The 24804-nt window shown below is 39.9% G+C and overlaps 1 protein-coding gene across 1 annotated transcript in view; it reads right to left on the reverse strand.

Annotated features, from left to right (window-relative positions):
• SYNJ2 (synaptojanin 2) overlaps positions 1-24804 on the reverse strand; it is a 101856-nt gene that overhangs the window by 53529 nt on the left and 23523 nt on the right. The window contains exons 3-6 of the mRNA XM_075267682.1: positions 18625-18898; positions 12383-12608; positions 9125-9208; positions 1662-1723 (exon numbers count right to left, since the gene is read on the reverse strand). Coding sequence (XP_075123783.1) covers positions 1662-1723; positions 9125-9208; positions 12383-12608; positions 18625-18898 — 646 coding nt within the window. The remainder of the gene's footprint in view (positions 1-1661; positions 1724-9124; positions 9209-12382; positions 12609-18624; positions 18899-24804) is intronic.

Consider the following 24804-nt stretch of genomic DNA (forward strand, 5'->3'; position numbering starts at 1 on the left):
AGGAGTGGCAGAAAAGTTCTGTCCACTGCATAGGGTTGGTTCTGGGGAAGAGCAGCGGTGCTCCTATTAATTGAATAGAATAAAAAGCTTGATTCGTGCTAAAAAAAAAAATTACACATTCATTCCTTGTACACTAGAACATTTTTGTAAAATATATAATAATTATCCCCCAATAAGATTTTTACAAAAAAAACACAACACACCTTCAAAATAATTTTCCTTACAACAGTACATTAGACATGACAACTGGAACGTTCATTTCATGCTCCTTTATAATATGTCTAATGTTTGCATAACAAAAGGAAAAAAAGTAAACCTACACTAAAACAACGTATATCTATAGGGTTTTTACTCACTACTCTAAAACATAACCCTGGAAGTGCAATTGCCCTTCTATGTACTAAGCGATAGTTACGGATTATTTGGGTGCTATACTTTGTTGTGATACTTCACCATTAAACTGCCATTTCTTTTACCATCTTGTAGGTATTACAGTCCATCAGGTTTACATCATATGTTAGTGAATTATGAGGCTTACAATCTATATGTATCAGCTGCCATTGCTTCCTGTTTTGATGAACAGACTAAGAGCAAGAGTTCAGCGAGTAGTTAAATCCTTCCTATGCACAGCCAACACTTGCATGACTGTCATCATTCTACATGGATTAATAAGGTCATGTGCTCCAGGAAGGATAATACTGCTATATTTATCTTGTTTTAGCTTTGGACATGGCAGCCTTCCCAGAACGAGAATCATTCATTGATGAAACCTTATGTACACACTTTCTTTCCTACTTGCTGGGTAGGACCTTTATGGAGTAGGACTTCAAGAAGTTTAAGACTTTTATAAGAAAACTGTTTAGTTATGAACGGGAAAAAAACTTTTAGCTTTATTCACACATTAATGTTTTGCATCTGTTTGTAAGACAAACCTAGATGGAGACTACAAAGAAGGTAGAATGGAAATAATGCCATCTGCTCAGAGTTTTTTGACCCACATCTGGCTTTAGCTTAAAATCTGATGTAAAACATTGACCAACACACTGATGTATTAACAAAGCCTTAGGCCTGCGCTCGGTATTCCGTTCGGGGCATCTGCCCGGTTAGCAAAGAAACCACATGGAACCCATAGACTATATAAACCCATAAACCATATATCTGAATCATGCGGAGAGAAAAGTGCTTTTTGCACTAGCTTTTGGCTTTCGTTATAAATATATATTTTTTTAAATATTCGACTTTTCAGTACTTGTACAAAAACTACAATAGGTTAAAGATGCAACATATGTAATGTGCACGATTGACAGATGTACAAAAGTCATAATATGCACAAACAGACCTTTAAAAAGAACGATTATACCCGACAGATGCACTGGGTCAATAGAAACATGCCAATCTTTGCTAACTGGTGAGATCAACTGTGTGTCCTTGTCCAATAGAAGAGAGTCATGATGGCAATAGTATAAGCTTCAGAAGCTCTGCCCAGAGATTGAAACATTGATAGGTCTACATTGTTGGGTCACCTGCTATAACCCATCATCTTAGTGTGATGGAACATTTGTAATTTTGCAAAACTGACAAAAAAAAAAAGGCATCAAGCGTATTAGAATTAGAGTTCTTCACAACATAAATCACATCCTAAGGAAGGATACAATCTGTACCTGTCAAAAGCTGGTGCATTTGCCTCTAATCCTCTAGTAATCTTAAGATGATGAGAGCCAACCTGAAAAACAGAAGGGGGTGGAGGGAATCATTTGCTAAGTTGGTGGTACATGTGAACAATAACACACAACTGCACTACACTCTGTACATCACACATGGCCATTACTGGGAATATAAACATTCAAAGTGTAACTAAACTGGCAAACAACTCTTCATTTTCTGGCAGTGTTAATAATAAACTTTGTTATATACTTATATTAAATATAACAAATTTTTGGTTCCTTGGTAAAGTCCTGCATTTCTTTATTATTTCCCTTAGATGTCTATTGAGAGCCGTCTAGCTATATCATTTCCAAAGAGATAACCGGGTCAAAACACATTTGGGTTTGGGATATTTATATGCAGCCACAGGGCCGCACCTCTAATGAGTCGAGGTGAGGCGGACGCCTCAGGCGGCACTTTGGAGGGGAGGGGGCGGCAGCCACGGCAATTTGATTTATTTTTTCGAAACTAGGACAGACAGGGCTGCTCTGAAAACAAACGGCCCTATCCTGAGCTGGTTTAAACCTCTGCATCTCAGCACAGGCGGCTTCATCTGTCTGTGCCGAGACACAGACGTCTTATTTCCGGGTGAAAGGAGGAGGCAGTGGCAGCAGGAGCAGCGGCAAAGTAGGCAAGTAACGGGCTTTTTTTTTTTTTTTTTTGAGTATCCCCAGGAGGTAGCAGCCCATTTACCTACCTCCCCGGGCCTGCTCACGGCCACCTCTCACTTCCTCTTCTGCTATAGGACGCAGTATATTACAAAATGACAAACCTTGCCAGAAAATAAAAAGTCTGAAGGTTTAGATACACTCAACTTATTTTTTTCATGAATGCATAGTTCATGTGAAGATTAACTCTGTAATATACTTTACATAACTAAAGTGCTTGTTTCTTCACGTATTTCCCATCTTCTGCACTGCATCTGTATAATGATAGAACTCTATGAAGAGGCGAGGGGGAAGAAAAGGAGAGCTCCTCAAACAGAGAGACATCTACATTATATAAAGACAGGTTGTTTTCACAATATCAGGAATTACTATTTAGCTTTCTACTGACAGAAATTACTCATTTATTTATATCTTAAATCTCTGTCTTTCTCCTTCTCCCCTCCCTTCTCCATAGAGTCCACTGTAAACTGATCTGATTTATGTACAGAGTATGGACTGAAGAAATGAAATAAGAGATAAAGACAGGGGAAATACTTAAAGACACAGGTACTTTTCTTTAGTGAAGCATATTCTAAAGTTTGTTCCCTTCACCTGCATTGCTGATTTCTGAAAAAATACATAAACGTTTACTTATACTGTAAGGTTTATTTCCATTATACCTTAAACATTTATTCAAGAGACATTTCATATGAAAATGATGCATTTTTATAGCTATTGCTTTCAGGGCCTTTAGATGTTTGTAAAGATGAATTTTTCATGTCTACCATTTCATATAGGTATAAAACAGAATGGCAAAAGTCTATGGGAGTTTGCCTGACAGACAAAACTTCCAGGTATCAAGCACGCAGCGGAGGGAAGCCTGCAGCCTTGGACTATGACTGGGGGAGGAAAAATATAAATTAAATAAATAAATATATATATATATATATATATATATATATATATATATATATATATCTTCTAAAATAGCTGACAATGAGTTGCACATACAGACGCAAAATTAAGTCTTCAAAAAAAAAACCACACACTTTATACACCAAGTGGCAGAATACTATGGAGAGCACAAGCACATACATCTCTGTGATGACAGCAGCTGCATGCTTCTGGATGACTAGTCACAGATACTGTAGCATTGTATGGACTTGCAAAGGTGAAAGTAGTTTGGCATTGTGAACTACTGAATATTCAGCACATATTCCAGGTTATCAGGGAGACGCCTAGAGTTTTTTCAATGTTCTTGGTATGGGTGGAGACTACACCACTCCCTGCTTTCACCTATGTACACTTCACAGTAAACTATAGAGAAAGTTTTAACACAGTGTAGAGCAAGTGGTATAGATGACAGATAAGGCAAGTTGGTATGTGTTCCTGCTTCCGATTCAATTTAGACATAACCTTGGCAGAAGAGAATACTATATGTAGGGTTACTAACAAAGAAAAAAAAAAAAAATATATATATATATATATATATATATCTATATCTATATATATAGTGTAAGCAAATGGCCGGTCAGGTAATGGAGGGGGTGTACACCTCACCCAGACTACTAAGGTGAGTAAGATGAGTAAACTCCAGAAAGACTGGTTCTCAGCAGATAACTATTGTCTGCTGAGGGTTATTTGAGAGTTCCGGTTACTGGGCTGGATTTTTAGGAATGACAGGTAGGTTGGTAGTGGGACCTGTCATTCCACCCCCCTCCAGTCCACACTTTGGGGGATGTTCTGGCAGCGACTCAGCTGTTGAGGGTCTCCTCGTCAAGGAGGATTAAGAAGTCAGCTCCAACTGGGGGCAGAGTTTGGCTGGAGAGCTGACAGAGAGGTCATATTTTTTGGAGCTGTGTCCTGAATGATTCTACTGGCTTTTGGATTTCGGTTATTCTAGGTGAGGTAACCTATTCTATGTTCAGTTAGAGCCTAGCCAGGCAGGTATTTATTTTTGTATTGTTTCCTTTGTTGCTGCACTACCTTTTTTGAGTGAAAATCAAACTCTACTTTTGTTTTGGACTAAAGAAACTGGACTTGTGTGTCTATGCCACCCCACCTAGCAACCCCAGACCCTGACAATACACACAAACGTAGTAGTTAACCTGCTGCAATTGGTTAAAGTGCCCCATTAATGTGCTCTTTACACTTCATTTATTGTGCTTCATTTAATCTTTTATCTTTTGCTATTGTGTCAGATTGGGGAGGGGGGAACACTTATGCGATCAACTTACTTATCCTAATTTACTTTCTTCTAGTAGAAAGTGGGCTATAAAATTCTGTTCCCAGAAAAAGCTGTACACATTTATATTGTCAGCATGTAGAGCTGTAGCATTTGCCAAAGGGGGAATGGTCATTTCAATTGGCTCCAGTATTAAACAACGTAGAAAACTGGATCCAAGACTGCAGGGCTGGCTATAAAATAACCGGAGATTTCACGAGTTAATAAACAGTGTCTAAAAGGTGAACAATATGCAGCACTTCATGCTGCCTAGAAGAATCACACTCTCAACACTGTTTTTAGCTAGCGATCTCAGTTTTTATTATAGCTAGAGCTGTGATCTTGACAGCAAGTAAAAGATGAGAATCTCAGCTTCCATGAGATTCTAGAAATTTCTCTAGGTTGTATAACAACGGAGATACAGCCATTGGAAGTGATCATCCCTCTTGGCAAATGTTGTATATCTATACACTGTATTGAATACAGGCTTTCCCTGGCAATGCTTAGTTACAGCACTTATGGTAGTAACTTTACAGCCGGTTTTCTATTACAATGGAGTTAGGTAGATTAAAAAAGTATATATATATATATATATATATATATATAAAATGTTCAGAACACATCCCAACACAATAGCAAAAAAAACAAAAAAAAAAGTGCATTACACTTTAAATTTGTAAATAAATAGGGAGCTACCATGTGAGAAGTTAAAGGGGTTCACTCACTGCTGATCCAGCTGCAGGCGCACTTAATACTCAGTACAGTAGTGGACTCTGTAACAAGGTCAGCTGTAGAAGAACTGGGCAGAGGGATGCCAAGGAAAAATGTGCACCAGACCTGCTCCAGTAACGTCTATGGACTTCGACTAAGGCTAAGGTCATACATTGCGGAAAAGCTGTGTTTTTACTACTTTGGAAATGCAGCAGAGAAAAAATGCTGTGTTTTACAGTCCCAGCAGACTGAATGAGATTTTGGTTAAACTTATCCACACAGCTGGAGAGTGAACGCATCTAAGGGCACTGAAAAAAAGGAAACATGGCCCATTTTAAACAAAAATTTTATTAATTGTAGTAAAATTTAGTAATTTTATTATTGATTGCTGGTGAAACATATAAAAATGGGACTCCAGCAGATCAGACATAGACTCCTCTCCAGAGTACGAATCAGGGACTTCCATTTGTTCAGGGTAGGGAGAGGTTTAGTAGTCAATTTGCTGGTGAGACGATGAGGAATAAAATGTAGAGATCAGACCCCTGGGACCTTGAGACAGAATCACCTCAATAAGTGGATAGTTGGACATCCATAGTTGAAGGAGAATGGAGACTGAAGTGCACGTTTTCCCTAGAGCTATTTGTAGAAAGCTTGGTGTGGAAGATCAAACATGGATTGTAGTTGTTCTCTAAATCATTAAGATATTGAGGCTGTCGCTTGGTAACTCGGAGCTCTTTGGCATTAACTCAACTCGTTGTGTTTAGACGAAGAGAAGTGCTGCCTATGACCCAAAGAGCACCGTCCCCACTGTCAAGCATGGAGGTGGAAACATTAGGTTTTCTATGCTAAGGGCACAGGACTACTTCACTGCATCAATGGGAGAATGGATGGAGCCATGTACCGTAAAATCCTGAGTGATAACGTTCTTCCCTCCACCAGAACATTAAAAATGGGTCATGGCTGGGTCTTCCAGAAGGACAATGACCCAAAACATACAGCCAAGGCAACAAAGGAGTGGCTCTAAAAGAAGTACATTAAGGTCATGGAGCGGCCTAGTCAGTGTCCAGACCTTAGTCCCATAGAAAACTTATAGAGGGAGCTGAAGCTCCGAATTGCCAAGCGACAGCCTCAAAATCCTAATGATTTAGAGATGATCGGCTAAAAGGAGTGGACTAAAATTCCTCCTGACGTGCGCAAACCTCATCATCAACTACAAAAACATCTGATTGCTGTGCGTGCCAAAAAGGGTTTTGCCTCCAAGTATTAAGTCTAATTTGCCAAAGGAATCAAATACTTATTTCTCTATACAAAATGCAAATAAATTTATACAATGTGATTTTCTGGATTTTATTTTTGATATTCTATCTCTCACTGTTAAAATTAATCTACCCTTAAAATTAAGACTGTTCGTGTCTTTGTCAGTGGGCAAACCTACAAAATCAGCAAGGGATCAAATAATTATTTCCTTCACTGTATAATATATAATCGAGTCGTTTTATTATTGATCGCAGGTGAAATAATCAGGGACCTCCATTTATCCAGGACAGGGAGAGGTTCAGCATCCAATTTGTTGGGGAGATGATGAGAGTACAATGTAGAGATCATACCTCTAGGACATGGAGACAGAATCACTCCAAACATGGATTGTAGTTGTTCAAAGGAAAGGAGGACACCATCAAAATATAAGTCTTGTAGAGTTTGAACTCTTTAACCTTCTAAAAGTCTACTTTGGAAAGTTGGTACAATTGATCTAGGGCTTTATTCTGCCATAGCAGGGTCTCTAGCAGAACTTGAGTATAATAACTTATTCTTCTTGCTGCTCTCCAAACTTTTTGTGCTACGATCATGGGAAGCAAGCATAATTTCAGTGAGGCTGGTTTTTCCAATGCCATAGCTTTGGTGGACCCATCCAATCCTCCACTCAACGTGCAGGATAAGTTGGTAGGTCAGAACACAATCAGAAGATGAGATATCTCAATTGACTTGCCAGGTAATATAGGTACAAATTCGTCCCAAACATTCCCGCCATCACTTTTGGATGCTGAAGTTTCTTCAGATGAAGTTTAGATCTGCCAGCATTCCATACAAACGCTTTGGGAATTGAATCCAATGTTTAAGAAGACGATAGAGGAATAGGAGAGAATATATGCTGAAGGATTTAAAGACATTTTGGCTGGATCACCATTATAATGTTTAATGCGTCCAGCTACAGACAATGGTAGTTTCGCCCAGAACATGGTTTTGGACCGGACATGTAGTATTTAGAGATAAGCGAGTAGTATTCGATCGAATATCGAATACCATTATAGTCTATGGGAAAAAACGGGAATGTTGTTCCGGTTTCCATGAAAACCAAAGTTCGACACATTGGATCCTCCAAGTTCAGGAAGTAGCAGGACGAGGAGCACAAAGAGGTTTTTGAATTGAATTCAATGAAATTTTCCTGTGTGGTATTCGACAGATACGAGTATTCGATCGAATAGTAGTATTCGATCGAATACTATTCGCTCAGCTCTAGTAGTATTATTGGGAAGACATTAGCAGCTAACATATCCGATGGGTTCTTCATAATGATAATCCCAAAATATTTAAAACTAGTTATTTAGATCAGATAACAGGCCCAGAACAGTGGTCCCTTCTTGCAATTGCTGATTGAAAGAGACGTACATTAGGCAAGATTTGTCCCAGTTAATCTTCCTGCCCAAGAGGGACCCAAAGACCTCGATACGTTTAATAGCATGTGGTCTGGATCTTGCATATAGCGCATTAGGTCATCTGCATACAGAAAGTCTTCACCAGTAAAATGTGGTATTCCACTCAGAGCTGTATTGCCAGTGGTTCCCCCACAGTGGCAAACAATAGTGGTGAGAGTGAGCAACCTTGGCAAGTACCCATGACCAGGGAAAACTGAGTCGACTGGAGACCATTGAGGGAAATAGAGGCCCTAGGACAACAGTATAGGGTAAATATCTATTTAAGGAAATTGGGACCAAAGCCAAAACTCCGAAGGGTTTGGAGAAAGTAGGGCCACTTCTTTAAGTCAAATCTTTAGAAACATCTAGGGATGCCAAGGCACAGGCATTTTGGTGAACTGTACCAATCTGAGTTATTAATTGACTATGTCTCAGGTTGTTAAAGGTGCTGCTTCCAGGTATAAATCCAGATTGGTCAGGAAGTATAATATCAGTCATAACTAAAGTCAGTCAAGTAGCAAGGGCTTTCGTCCTGATCACAACTGGTGAACTGCCTTTTTTACCGCCAAAATCACTGAACTGAGCCAACATGATTCCCTATGAGTGTATATTATAGTTTACTAATGAGTAAATGTTTCTACTATACACTTTATATAACACTGTCATATAAGTTTTTACTATTTTCTCTAACATTTTATTGATATGACCTCCTGACCTCTGTACAAGATCTGTTCGAGTATGTATAAATGGCGTTTAATGTAGGGTGTGTCAGTTGGGTCTGATGAAGTATTTACTCTGAAAAACATCACCTATTACTGTATATGACAAATAAACATATTCCAATACAAGCCCGATGCCTAAAGTTTCTTCCATCTTCCACCTGATGTTTCTCCCATTGAAACAACGGCAAGAGAGAACAGGTACATGTGCCTTTGTGTTGTGACTGCATCGCAGTCTATGAGGTGTCCAGTTTAACCCCGAGCTGTTGCCACTCCAAGGGAACAACAAGATCTGCAATACGTTATGACCACGGCTTACAATAGTTGTTGTGGCTAGCACAATAAAAGGTACGGCTCAACCTGGGGGATCTGCACTAGGAAGCACCCTAAAATCTAAGTGTGTTGGAAGCCTACATGACTCTTTACCTGCAGTCCTGGTTGTTCCCAGAATAATGGGACAGATCCTCTGATTTGAACAAAGGAGGAAACATCATCATCCACAAAGATGGTCTGTACAGAGATAAAAGACAACAGTACATTAGATTTATTTTACAGATTTATCTATAATACAATGTAGCAATACTTTATTGAAATTCAACAAACTTATGAGATTTGTCTGAGATTTCAATTTTCCAGCTAATTTAGGCTTCCTAGATATTTAGGAAGATTATTAAAGTTGGTTTTGTTAGGGGGCGTTCACACTACCGTCGGTGTCCGACATGTAGTGTCCGCTCAAAATCTGTCACGGACACTAGGAGCGGACACTAGCTGTGTCCGTGACACCTGTCATTTATTTCAATGGGCATCGGGTGCGTTCTTTTGCACTCCGTGCCCGTCCTTTCCTGTCCGCAAGTGAAGATGTCCGACTTCTCAAGCGGACAGAGGAACCCTGCATGCAGGACAGGGAAGGACGTGTCCGTGACAGATTTTGAGCGGACACTAGGAGCGGACACTACATGTCGGACACCGACGGTAGTGTGAACGCTCCCTTGATGAGGGAAATTGTTAAAATTCACTTCCTTCAGTGAGCCTGGGCCGCAAAACAGAGGTATAGGACCTGTCCTGAGTTTCACAGCCGCATACATAAGCCTGTGATAATACACAGGAATCTGTATGGGGTCATAGAAAATAATGGATCAGTGCGCTAGCTATGTAATACAAAGCTGACACTAAGCACATGTTCATATTCATGGACCATGCGCATTGAATATGTGCTTTTTAAAAAAAAAAAGTCATGTGTGAATCTACTTAAACTTATTAACAAACATAAGAAAGTAGAAAAAAGAAATTTGCAGACAATGACATTTTTGTTCTTAATTTTTGAGCGTTTCTTCTACTGAAAGAGGTATAAAAGGCTGGTATTTGGAATTTGAACAGAAAGGTTATAGGTTACAATAGTTGTGCTGGAATCTGTTCTTTTACTTGTTACAATAACATTCTATGTCCTGAGTTTATCTATTTGGCCTCATTCACACAGCAATATTTTGGACCGTATTTTACATTACTGTTTGTAAGACAAAATCAGAAGTGGACCAACTATTGGTTTGGCTTGCTGTGAAAGAGGTTTACTGTATGCCAGTCCATACAACCAGTCAAATAATAATAATAATAATAATGTGAAAAAGCATAAACCTGGCACTATGGGTGCAAAATTTTGGACTAAGAGAAGAAAAGCTGACCTCCACTGATGTACTGGGAGGTTAGGGCTGCTGTATATAGTATAAATGAAATTATGGCACAGGTTTACAAAAGAGCCCATAGATTTCTATGGGTGGAGCATAATAGACTAGCTGAATTTACCTTCCTCTGCTTATTTCTGTGAGTTTAGCTATTAAGGATAGTTATCTGATAGGGACACTGAGCTTAATACAGTAGGCGATTGCCAATGAAAGCATCTGTACATATACAAACTGTATTTCCCATAAGAAAGTTATTGTACTGGTTCCTATTTCTCTGCTTGAAAATGTACCAAAGAAACCAAATACATGCCTGTGACCAGACCCTACGAATATATACATGCCGGTATCCATGTACCAAATCTGTCCATTACTTCCTGGAAAACAGAACGATAACTACAAGTGTGAATGTATCTAAAGACAGACCATGTTTAATAAGTTTCAGGACGGCATCAGTTCCTTCTTGTCACCTGCTATATCAGATCTCAGAACACTGATGTTTATATGATCCACAAACTTAACAGAAGCAAAAGCCACAATGGTCTCACGGTGTCCTATTAATAGTAAATCCTAACAATGCCTCTGTGTTTACAAGCAGATGGATTTACATAAAACAGAGAAATTGATGATATTAAATAGCTTAGCAAACAGTAATAGATCTGATGTCATCCACTGGATATTTCCACCTCTGAAAGTTAAACCTACATAATACATTAGCTAACTATGCAAATGCTTCCCCATTACTGTAAAACTGCCAGTAATTCCAGGTGGTTTCTCTATATGTACACGCTATCTGCTTTTACTATTCTGATGGCTACTACTTTATATTCACACTAAGGTCAGAAAGCTGCAGCTGAATGGCATTTACATGGTGACAAAAGAACTCATCCGGTTTGTCAGGTATCTAAGGTTACTTTTACAGTGTCAGTATTTGGTCAGTATTCTGCATCAGTATTTGTAAGTCAACCCCAGGAGTGGGTACATAAAACAGAAGAGGCGCATATCTTTCCATTATAGTTTTTCTTTCTGCAGGTCCCACTCCTGGTTTTGGCTTATAAATACCGACCATATGAAAGTGTGCTTATGGTGGCCACAAATATTATACAGTAGTAGCTTTTTGGATGAACATCCAACTAGCAGCCAAAAATTTCACACCTGGCCAACTATGTCCCAGATGAAGAGGTTGTGCTTTCAGTTCCCTAAAATAACAGTACGGTGTTAAAGTGTGCCTAAACTTTCAAACAACTTTTGATTTTCTGCCATTTGTGTCATTAATACGCTTTGTAACATACTTCATTAGCAAGTACTGGCTCCTTTCTGTGAAATCCTGCACTTATTTACTCTGTCCTTTGTTTCTCTATTGGGAACTGTATACAGCTTTCACCAGGTATATGGGTGTACAGGCTTTTGTACAATGCAATACATATCTTGAGTAGAGATGAGCGAGTACTGTTCAGATCAGCCAATCCGAACAGCACGCACGCATTGAAATGAATGGCCGTAGCCAGCACGCGGAGGGTTAAGCGGCCGGCCGGCGTCAAAGCGGAAGTACCAGGTGCTTCCATTCATTTCAATGCGTGCATGCTGTTCGGATCAGCTGATCCGAACAGTACTCGCTCATCTCTAATCTTGAGCATTAAAAAAACCTAGAAAGGTGCTTTTGGTTTCATATGAAAGACAAGATCTTAGTTCAAACTGTAATGTTTTTAGGACCAATTGAGAATGGCATATTTATATGCGGCTGCTCCTATTACAGACTATTTTTAACTGGTGATATCTTTGGAAATACAGGTAGGATTACAAAATGTAGAATCTCATTTTTCATAGGACATCAAAGCTATAGCATTTAGCCCAAGCTATAATTGTCTTAAGTCATGAAGCTGCCATGAAGAATAAGAAAGTTGTCTTTGGAAATCGTAGAAGCCGCACTTCAAGGTGCTATAATTAGTTTCATGCCGATTTTCCTGCTGACAGGTTCCCTATAATATAAAAATAGTGTTACACATACCTGCTCTGTTTCCACAAAGTTAGAAACGTGTCCATCATCATCTACTCCACGGATGTGGAACCTTGTACCTGCCCGTACACAGCTGATACGTGAGATAAGGCAAGCCTTGGCTTTCCGATGTGACGCATAGACAGTACGGATTTCTACCCCGCCACAGATAACCTTCAGCAGCCAATCTGAGCAGCTGACTTGATAGTGTTTGAAAGGCACGTGCAGCAGCCGGTTCCTGTAAGTACAAGTTCATGTGTAACTAAAGAGCAAACTGAAATATCCTAGAAGACTTTACAGGAAAGAAAAAAGAAAGCAAAGATATTTAAAAGTCAAATTGGGTAAGTGTTCACATTTGTTTCTCTGGTTTTTATGTAGCAAGCATAGGAGATTTATCAATTGCATCTAGCCTTTTTCACAACAGTAACTGCTAAAAGCTCAGCTTTAATTTTGTTTAACCTAGAAAAATCTGTTTTAGGCTAAGGCTCCATGTGGTACAAACTCTGCAAAAAAAAAACCCAGCTGTGTTTTATAGTCCCTGCAAAATAGATAAGATTCTAGTGAAGCCCATCCACACAAAGGATATAGGACATCACAGGTAGTGACATGGCCTCCACAATAACCCACCTAAGGCTGGTCTTACACGACCGTAGTTTTACACCGCAAATGGTCCGCAATTGCGGGTTTAAAATTGCAGACCATTTACGGTCCCATAGTTTTCTATGAGGCCTCTTACACGACTGTAGATTTTGTCAGTGGTGTGGCGCGCTGCAACCGTGCTCCGGACAGTACACCGCATGCCCGTAATGGCCGTGCTTTTACGGCACGGCACGGAAGGTCCAATAAAAGTCTATGGGCGCGTGCATTTCTGCAGATACACACAACACATGTTCAGTGTGTATCCGTAATTGCGGATGTCAAGACTGGACTCTGCTGGAACTACGTCAGCACGCAGGAGATTGAAAAGAAGAAGACGACAGCCGAGGAGCCATTAGCTTCAAGACGTAAATGGATCCATTTTTCACCAAACTCACAAGGCAGCAGAACAACAGCAGCTCACAATGACAGCACCGTCCCAGCAACAATGAACAAAGCAAAGATGGTCACTATCCAACAATGTCACCTATGCAGGGGGTTGGGACATCCCCCTTTTTTTTTTTTTGTTTGGGGGTGTGTGTTTTTTGCGGATCCGCAAGAAAACGGGTGCATACGGTTGGATACGGATGTCTCCAAAATGAGTTTTTTGAGTGAAATTTGTGTTGCGGATCCGCACATTGCGGACCGCAAAAACCACAACGGTTGTGTAAGACCAGCCTAACTCATTCGAGATGGTTTGGAACTAGTTGGACCGCAGAGTGAAGGAAAAGCAGCCAGCGAGTGCCCAAAAGCTCCAAAGACAACTTCAAGACTGTTGGAAAAACCTTTCGAATTTAATACCTCATGAATCTGATCGAGAGAATGCCAAGCCGAAAATGTGCAACCTGTCAAAGCAAAGAATCTAAAATATAAAACAAATCCTGGTTTATTTAACACTTTTTTGATTACTACTTAATTCTATGCATGTTTCTTCACAGCTTTCATGTCTCCAATCCACAATGTAGAAAATAAAAACAAACAAACAAAAAAAAACAAGCCATGGAATTGAAGGGTATGTCCAGACTTTTGCCTGATACTGTATATTCTGTGTATTGATAGACGATTGTCATGAATATCTCCTTGGTGTCTTGCTTTGTGCATATTACTCAATTGTATACTGTATAATGTAAATCTCATACTGTATAAGGCAAACGCCCAACACCAAACGCAAGCAGTAGAAGTAGTAATTTAAGTGGTCTCAGACATTGCAAGCCAGCAAATGTTTTCTAAATTCATGGGGGAATTTACCATCTACATTCATCAATTGGGATAACGGACATATTAGAAAAAATAATTTTTCTTGAAATGGTTTCCTTACAGTTGCATTTTTTTCTATTGGCAGCAAATTTCCCCTTATACAGCACCAATTAGAATTATCCGAAGTATAGTAAAAACATACCTTTTATTTTGCAAATTGATCAAATTCAGATTGAACCCTGTATCTGACACATTAAAAATCCAGTTAATGGTGGTGGAACGCCTACCCCCTCCCACACTGGGTGAGAGAGGAGAAAGAATCCAATCATCTGATCTAACCCCTTGATTAATGTATGGCTGATAATTCCTATCCCATTATTTTGTCTAGTTATTGTCTATTTGAGATGCCAAGCAGGTCATCTGAATTTGCCACCAATAATAATTTTCCTAGCAAAAAAAACAAAGTAAATCAAGAAAAAATCTTATCATAGTAGTGTTGCACCATGTTACTAATAACACCTATCAAACACATCAAAAATATGAGGGATCTCAAAGTGGTTGCGTAGGAATGCTGCCACATTGTACCAAAGCGGTAAGACTTCACCTTTATTCTTCATCTGTCACCTGGAACCTCATCTCGCCACCCCGCTTTGGCCCTGTCAAAGGGTCTAGGCTTTGCTGACTTCAGGAAAGCATAAGCCTATGTGCAAAGTTTTGGGAGGTCAAAAGTCCCAAGGAGATCCTCCAACTTACAAAGGTCCAGGGAGCGGATTGTACCATAAAATCATGTTGTAGTTGGAGACAATTAAAGAATTTCCCAGAAGTCCATGAAGAAAGGAGTTGTCTCTTAAACAAGAGATCTTCCACAGCAACATTCTTGGTAAGGATTCGTGTGGTTTCAGCCATAGGTTTTCCTCGGGCAGTATAAGGGTTGAAAAATCCCTTTAGCATTGCAAAATTAGTTTGCCAGGCTCGGGCAACAGTCTTAAATCAGGACAGAACATAGTGTGGGGGGTTTTCACCTGAACAATAGGTTAGTAAGGCTCTCAGAGCTGTTAGGGACACTGACTGACTGGCAATGTTGCTTAAATCCAAATCTATCCACCAATGAGCAAACACTGCTTTGGAAGCCATGTAATACAGTTAAGGTGCCACAAGACTTTCTTGACGCTAAGGAGCTTGAAAAAGCCAGAGATTAAATTTAGCAGAATGTATCTCCCCTGTCAATAAAAATGTGCAGAAATTACCAGCTAAATGGCAGATTTTTTTTTGATTTTTTTTTTAGTGGAAGTTTTGTTATACAGCTTAATCCTACTGTAGAGAGAGGAGAGAGATTGCTTAGATTTCTGTCCCATGTACTTTAAATAACAGCACCACATCCACTACAACATACATGACACATAATGAAGAAGCTGCAGCACTCACACAAGTGCCATGGTCCCTACAAACAGCAGTAAGATGCCATTAGTCTGACCCCTACTGATATCTAACAGAAACAAGGCACCAATTGTTAAATCTTAGAAAATCCCCTTTAAAAAGTTCAAGTCTCTTTTTTCCAAATAGGATAAAGAAGCTGCTAAAAAAAAGTTCCTACAAAAGACTACATTGCTTTTCACTGGCCAGAGTCATGTCAGCAGACAAGTGAAACCAAATAGGAAAGCAGATCAGTGATCACTCATTAATGACTAACGCCGGTATCCCGTTACTTGCTGTACACCTATTCAGACATCTAGCCGCATACTTCCTTCCTTGGTTTCCTTTAACACTGATGCTGGTATTGTATGTTCTCACCCCATTCAATATTTAATAGCACTTTCTAAAACTAATCCGGAGAGATTTCTAATGTGTAAGTGTCCTGCCTACACCAACAACATAAAAGGTGTAGTTATACAGCAAATATGAACAACATCCCCCAACGTATAACCAGATTAAACTTTCTACAGGCAATTCACTATGGCACCACATTAAATGGATTACTTGGTGCAAAGTATTGCATTCACCAAAATTGTTTCAATTTGGAAAGTGATTGCTAATCTACCATAATCTGTAATGTTCTCAGAAATAGAAGCCCACACAAGTCCAATGTACAAACCAAGTAGTCCTAGGTTTCAGCTGTCAGCCGCTAACAGGAAGATATATAAACACATTTATGATTCATATTTAATTTTTTACTATTTTGTGGTGTTTGGTGAACATTTATATAGTATACTTAATTAAAGGGGTTGTCCCATCACAAGGATCCTATCTATACTGCTTGTTAATGTGGATGTAAGACTTTTCCGAAATACATTGCTTCAGCAAAACTGCTTTGTTTGTCCACTATCTTACTTTATTCAATTCATTGTTGACACAGCCCTTGACTTATCTGCTCAAAAGTCAAGTGATGTATGTGCCTGCTCTCAGGGGGGAGGGAGGAGGGGCTAAGTGCAGGGAGCGAGCCTGTATCTGTAGCTATTCCTGTGTCTACACCATGTGACCTAGATTCCTGCTATCAGATAAAGGAGGGGGGAAATAAGTGCTGGAGCTATTATATATTTTTTAAAGCTTTTTTTTTTTTTTAATTATTTTATTAGTCGTCCCCCCACCCAGGGGGCTTGAACCTGCAGTCATTTGATTGCAATTCCCATAGACGGCAATACAACTGTATTGCCGTCTATGGGACTTTCTGTATATTACTATTGCGGCTGGGGGGGGGGGGAGGGGGCCGCCAATACAGACCTGGCATCCGCTGTAATAGAGAAGCGGATGCCGGGGAGGGTTAGATGCTGGCACAGGTGCCTGCGACATCGCTACGCTCCTGCCCTGCATGAAGCCAGCAGCGACAGGAGTGATGCTGCTATTCCGGAGGGGGGGGGGGGGGGGGGCGGAGGAGCAGAATAGCAGGAAGTGAGAAGCAGACACTGCATACAGCCTGTCTGATACACTGAGATGGGAGAACCCCTTTAAGTCTGCCATTGGCCATCACATAAGAACATATGAGGTATTTTCATAGCCAACTGTCAGCTGAACGGTCAGGAATTGGCCATTTACAAATATATAATATATAGCCCTGTCCCCTAATGTTTAGCCCCATATTCTAATTTTAAAGACACTTAATTAAGTTGATCATCTCTGAGCCAAGCAAAAGGATCAAGTATATTAAAAGTCCAATAAAACTAAATCTTGTTTCCTTGAGTAATCTTACTCTTCCTATGAAAACAGCCAGAAATAAGACTCCCACCAATCTGATATTCATAACTTATTAAAATACTTTGTGATTCTGTTGGCGATCTGCTAATAAAAGGGGTTTTCCAGGATGTTAGTACTGATGACTTTCCCTAAAATACCAGATTGGTGGAGGTCTGACATCTGACTGTTTCAAGGGAAGTGCTGCAAGATTACTCAACTGTGACTAATAGTTAAATACCTGTCAAGAATGTAACTATTTGTTCAGTCTTTATTGAATGTAGATAAGAAGAGCTGTGTAACTAAGGAAATGCATTGTAGATGCAGGTAAATGTTCTGTGATATACTGCCTGAAAATAAATGCCAACATCTCTTCAGCATCATCTTACCTTAAACGGGCAATACAAAAACTCACAATTATTGCAATGCAGTAGAGATCTAGCGTGTCAGTATTGCAAATATCATGTTTTGGTTTTTGCTTTATAGTCTCTAATGAACATTTTTTGCTTGTCGCAGATGGGAAAGAGATTTATAATATATATATATTTTATTAACATAGTAGCTGCATCATTTCTTGTAAATCTAACCTTAATATTTTCTTTGTAAATTAACTCAATTGTATTATTAACATGTGGATTATATAACACTGTTTGCATGTGTATAGGACTCCTGTAAAATATAAGGTGTGACACTGCAACAAATTTTGTCAAAGAAACACAACCTATAGGTAATGAAAATTACACAGAAGTGTCAAAAAAAAATGTACCAAATGTATCATCCAAAGTGAGCCTCTGTGATAAACCTGGCAACCTTGGTTTCACCTTCAATAACTCACAATATAGCAGGACATCTTTTTACTAGCACTGGTTGTCATCTCTCTCTCTCTGCTGCGGATTCTATTCAGAGCCATTACATGACCTCAGATTCAAGGTCCTGCCTTCTTCTGTCCTACCTCTTCTGTATAAATGCCCCCCTGCTTCTCACTTAATCTGCTCCCTATAGCCCCCTTTCTTATACTCAGGTCACCATACGTCCAGGGCTCTCAGCAGTAGTTTGTGCAGCTGTACAAGGACCTACAAAACAAATGAACCCTGGAGTGTGGCTTTCCGTTTTCACTGTCTACCTATTACACAACATTAGTAAATCTTCGGTGTACAGTGTAAATAACACATAATAAGTTATATTATCCAGGACATCATTTGTAAAGCTGTGGGCTGGGACATTACAGCAAACAGAGACAATACAATTGTACTAACCAGAAAAACCAGTTTCCAGGTTCATAACAACTTTTGTCAGCTTGATTTTGGGCTCGAACAGTGAGGTCAAAACGTGATCCTGCATTTGGCCAAGAGAAATAAAACATCCCCGAATTCAGGATCTTCCTGAGAGCAGTCACTCGTTCTTCCTCTTTGGTCTCTTCTTGAAGTGGACAGAATTCAGTTGATGTGATTTTGTAAACTTCAGCATCTGAAATTCTTCCAACAGACGTGCATCCACTGACCAGGACAAGAAAGTGCAACCGAGAATTCCCTAGAAGGAAAATTAAAAAATAAAATAAAAAATTCAGAAAAGTAAAACAAAATGACGATCCACTAAGACAATCACACAAATTACAGATCGTAATTATCAGTAATTCCACAGTTTTAATTCATATACCCCTACACCAACATTTCATTTGCTTAACATTAACTATGATATGCCCAAAGTTATCTTTAGTTAGGGCTGAACCCCACCACCCAAACAAAAAAACCCTATATCAATAGGAGATCAACCAGTCACACTTCAGTTCACAGCCACTTAAAGGGGATTTCCCCACAAAAAAGCAAAAAGACATTCATGGCAAATCCACAGAACATGCCATGTGTGTGATAACTGCAGGTCCCTTATCTAGAATGATGAGCCCCTTACCCCTCCTCTGCACCCTGATTTAACCTGGATTAAATACCAAGTAATTGCATTTTTCACCATTTCTGAAACTGTCACCCTATAAAAATTCTGACCCCAGGCTTCTCAAGAATATCAAGCATTTTGAAGAGATTCTTATGGTTGGATAACATTTTTCACTTTTGTTGTTTTTTTTACTTCTTTAGTCTATGATGCAACAATAAACCTGAAAAACCTGTTTAACACTGGCAGGAAAAAAAATGCAAAAAGGTTTTAAAGAAAAAGAAAGTGCTTCTTTCTGCTGGAGTACAGACTGGTATGGGAATCTACTAAATACCAGCACTATCACCTCGCACCCGAAGTGGCTGCTAAGAGACAGGTCAGGTGGCAGTTGTATATTTCACTTGTGTCTTGACAACACACCTTAGCAAAAACATGATCTAAACCACTTTGAGTGTATTTTCTAAAACTTAAATGCACCTGATTTTCTCAGAAAAACATCTCTGCATTATAATCTTACTAAAGATGTTGCACGGTTTCACTTCCGCAGCTTTTGGTCAAGGAGGTTGTCCACCTTTCTAATATCCTCAATATAGGTCATCAATATTAGTACCCAAACCGCCACTTCACCTTGTCCAGCAGTGTGGCTCCTGGGATGCAAACATGTGGACAACCCCTTTACGCCATGTTCACACAAGCATTAGGGTTTCTGTCTTTTGGATTTGCGGACCCCACAGACTAAAACGGGTTGAGAGAAACGTTCTTCTTTTTCTCTCTATTGATTTTAGATCAGATCCAATGGTGGAATCCCCTATAGAAACACTAATGCTAGTGCGATTTCAGCCTTAACCAAATTTGACCTATAGTAAGGACTAAAAGTAGGTCTGTCAGTCATTGAAATTTTAAAGGGGTTCTCATTGATGTGAACATTAAAGGAAAAACTGCAGAGACAGGTGTAGCATGTTTCACATGACCACTCAGGCCACGTGAAAGGAACAGTGACATCACACACATCACTAATCCCACTCCAGTAACCGATGTCACATGGCTCGCAGGGCTTCCAGAGACTGGGACATGGTGTGTGAACGAAAAGACTGCGTCAGTACCCAACAAAATGCTGGGGACAGGAGAGGATTTTTTCTGTGTATTTTTTTATCTAAATATCACACCTGCCCAGGGCATCTCTAAAATTTTTCCAAATTCCTGGACAACCCGTTTAAGATGTAATATTTGATCAATCTTGAATTCACGTGAATGGCTTAAGCTGCAATACTGGGCAGCAATGAAGGTAAAGTGGCACAGAAAGCAAACATTGCTTATTAGGATGGAATGAGGGGGTGATAAGGAAAGAATTATCGAATTGAGATGTGAAGAACTTTGAAGAGCAATTCTTCACTAAATCTATACTTAAGTTCCCTGAAGATATTTCAGCAACACATGAAGAAAGCATGCTGTAACCACAAGAAATCGTTGTCTGTGCTTACAACATATTAACATAGGAAGTGCTTTTAACAATGCCTATGAACCTCGGCTAGTGTCATGCAAATATAAACCTAAGCCTTTGGTTACACATCTATTTTCACCCACCGTGGTCTCCCATTAGGGAGAAGTGAACACTTTTTAACGTTTGATTTTTTAGTAATCTTCAACTTGTTTTACTTCTACTGCAACAAAATTTTCAATATTGTAAAAGACTTCAATAGGGCAATGCTGCGGTACCTACACTTACTACTATAGTTTGTACGTTCAGTGAGCAGGAACCGGTGATCTCCAGTCATTTTTGTCCTATTTAAGACTCAGACGAGTGATCCTAAAGTTATTCAGAAGAGTTTGGAGGACCTTTGCAACAATATACTGTTGTTTCTTCAAAGATCTGAGACACTGGACTCAGATCTGTAAAATCACATCTGTGCAGCTCCGAGGAAGTAGCCTCAGCTCAGTTTTCTAGTGAATGTCATATTGCCGCCTTCATACTAATACATTGATACCTGTGGCAGAGATGACTTTTCATACTACTGAGAGTAAGAGGCAATAACTGCGAGGACTGAGGACGTATCATCCGATACAGCCACCACTTGCCATAGCTTTAAAGTACTACCTCCAGGCAGTCAGAGACCGGCAAAAATACAAGGATCCTTCTCTTATTTGTAACTCGTATCTCATATTCCAGCTAGATTTGCATGATATAGTCCCTTTATCTACCAGCTTATTTAAATTCATTTCTAAATTATTATATGATTATACAATATAAACGCCAAGGATATTGTTCTAACTGGAAAAACATATCTGAGTGTATTCCATTTATCACATATTGGTATGTTCATGTGAATCCATACAAAATGTCTTACACAAAATACAGGTATGTATACTGGAGTATTAAATTAAAGGAATACTAAGGCAATGAATGCCAGTCTGCAAATGTCTTGTGTGCTTAAGACAATATTCGCTAGTGCCAAGACAAAGAGCCAAGTCTCTCCACCTTTTCCAAACATTTAAAGAGGACCTTTCACCATATCTGGGCACAGGCAGTGTTATATACTGCCAGAAAGCTGACAGTGCGCTGAATTCAGCGCACTGTCGGCTTTCCCGATCCGTGCCCGGTGTAAAGCGCTATCGGTCCCGGTACCGTAGCGCTTTACAGTCAGAAGGGCGTTTCTGACCATTAGCCAGAGACGTCCTTCTGCCTCGCGGCGCCAATCGCGCTGTGCTGTGGAGCCGGGAGGAACGCCCCCTCCCGCTCCTGATAATGCTAGTCTACGGACAAGCTGTGTGAGCAGAGGGAGGGGGGCGTTCCTCCCAGCTCCACAGCACAGCGCGATTGGCGCCGCGAGGCAGAAGGACGTCTCTGGCTAATGGTCAGAAACGCCCTTCTGACCATAGAAGAGCTACGGTACCGGGCCGTAAGCTCTTCACACCGGGCACAGATCGGGAAAGCCGACAGTGCGCTGAATTCAGCGCACTGTCAGCTTTCTGGCAGTATATAGAACTGCATGTGCCCGGATATGGTGAAAGGTCCTCTTTAAGTTCTAAATTATGTGTACCCAACAATGCCTCTGATACTTTTTGTTCTACAGGCTTCCATGCAAGCACAGGCCCAAACATTATATCTATATGCCCATTTCACAAAATACTAATGTGATGACATCATCAGATTCCCCCTACCACTCAAATATATTCACATTTATCAGTTCACTATGCAAACAAATGCCACAATAGATTCCCTGCCTTCTTTTAACCCTTAATTTTCAGTTAAATCACTTTTCTATACATGGTCAGGTCCCTGGATTTCAGTGTAATGGAAAGAAATAAGAAAGTTTAACAGGACTCCTTAAAGGGGTATTCCCACGTACATAACCATTTTTAAATTTGTAGATAATAATAAGGTAAACATTTTTGCAAATGTAAGTAATTACCATATATACTCGAGTATAAGCCGACCTGAATATAAGCCGAAACCCCTAATTGTACCACAAAAAAAACTGGGAAAACTTATTGACTCGAGTAATTTTTAATACCTATTTTTATTTTATTTTATTTTTACTTTAATTTTTTTTTTTTTTTTGCATTTATTAGAACACCTAGGGGTCTTGAACCCCAGGGGGCCTGATCACTAATGCAATGCATCGCAATGCTAATACATTGCAAAAATTGTCATTTTTTTTGCAGACTGCATAGAGCAGCCTGCAAAAGAGAAGCACTGCCAGCCGGGAGCCTTTTACAGAAGCACTGAGGGGAATACCCGGCAGGAGCGCTGGGGGAAATCCCCGACAAGATCGCTGAGGGGTGGACCTGAAGAAGAACCTCAGGAGGCCGGACCTGAAGGGGAACTGCAGCTGGCTGCAGTCAGAAGCGCTGAGGGGAACAACTTGCAATTGGCCACCTTAAATACCTTTTCTCATGATTGGATACATTTGGCTATGAAGTTCAAAGCTCAGTGAGGTTACAAAACCAGTTTTGTGCTTCAGTAAGTCAGTAAAAAGTAGTTAAGAGTATTGAAATCAATAAAATGATAAGGGTGCCCATACTTTTGCACCGGTCAAATTTTGGTTTAACCCCTTCCCGCCGATGGCATTTTTTGATTTTCGTTTTTCGTTTTTGACTCCCCTCCTTCTAAACCCCATAACTTTTTTATTTCTCCGCTCCCAGAGTCATATGAGGTCTTAATTTTTGCGGGACAATTTTTTCTTCATGATGCCACCATTAATTATTCTATATAATGTACTGGGAAGCAGGAAAAAAATTCAGAATGGAGTGGATTTGAAGAAAAAATGCATTTCTGCGACTTTCTTACGGGCTTTGGTTTTACGGCGTTCACTGTGCAGCCAAAATGACATGTCCCCTATATTCTGTGTTTCGGTACGGTTCCAGGGATACCAAATTTATATGGTTTTATTTACATTTTGACCCCTAAAAAAAATTCCAAAACGGTGTTTAAAATTTTTTTTTCTAAAAGTCGCCATATTCCGACGGCCGTAACTTTTTTATACATAGGTGTACGGGGATGCATAGGGCGTCTTTTTTTGCGGGGCCGGGTGTACTTTTTAGTTCTACCATTTTCGGGAAATGTTATTGCTTTGATCACTTTTTATTCAAATTTTTATCAGAATTAAAACAGTGAAAAAACGGCGGTTTGGCACTTTTGACTATTTTTCCTGCTACGGCGTTTACCGAACGGGAAAAATATTTTTATAGATTTGTAGAGTGGGCGATTTCGGACGCGGGGATACCTAACATGTATATGTTTCACAGTTTTTAACTACTTTTATATTTGTTCTAAGGAAAGGGGGGTGATTTGAACTTTTAATACTTTTTATATTTTTTTATATTTTTTTTTACTTTTTTTTTTTTATTTTTTTTTGCATTTATTAGACCCCCTAGGGGTGTTGAACCCCAGGGGGTCTGATCACTAATGCAATGCATTTCAATGCTAATGCATTGCAATGCATTGCAAAAAATCATCATCTCTTTTGCAGGCTATATACACCAGCCTGCAAAAGAGAGAATTTGCAGACCGGCTGGGAGCCTTTAACAAGGCTCCCGGCTGTCATGGCAACGTGACGTCGGCCCTGGAGCATGCTCCAGGAGCCGGCGATCCCTGCCAAAATGGCGGCGCCCATGCGCCGCCGGGAAAATGGCGCCTCCGGCGCCTTTGACAGCAGCGCCAGAGGGGTTAATGCCTCCGATCGGTCCGGGGACCGATCGGAGGCATTAGAGCCGGTTGTCTACTGCTTAAAGCAGTAGACACCCGGCGGCTATGGCGGTCGCCATAGTTACAGACCCGACACGCGACATACTATTACGGCGCATGTCGGGAAGGGGTTAATGCATATTGCACATTTTCAGTTAGTACAATAAACCTCATTTCAATCCTGAAATATTACTGTGTCCATCAGTTATTAGATATATCAAACAAATGGCTGTTGCGAACACCAAAATATTTAGAACTAAAAATGATTAAAATTAATAGGGGTGCCCAAACTTTTTCATAGGACTGTATGTGTCATTATCCAGTTGTTTTACTGCAAAGTGTGCAGTAAAGTGGATTCTGTAGA

Source organism: Leptodactylus fuscus, chromosome 3 (genome assembly GCF_031893055.1).
Source record: "Leptodactylus fuscus isolate aLepFus1 chromosome 3, aLepFus1.hap2, whole genome shotgun sequence".
NCBI classification, from domain to species: Eukaryota; Metazoa; Chordata; class Amphibia; order Anura; family Leptodactylidae; genus Leptodactylus; species Leptodactylus fuscus.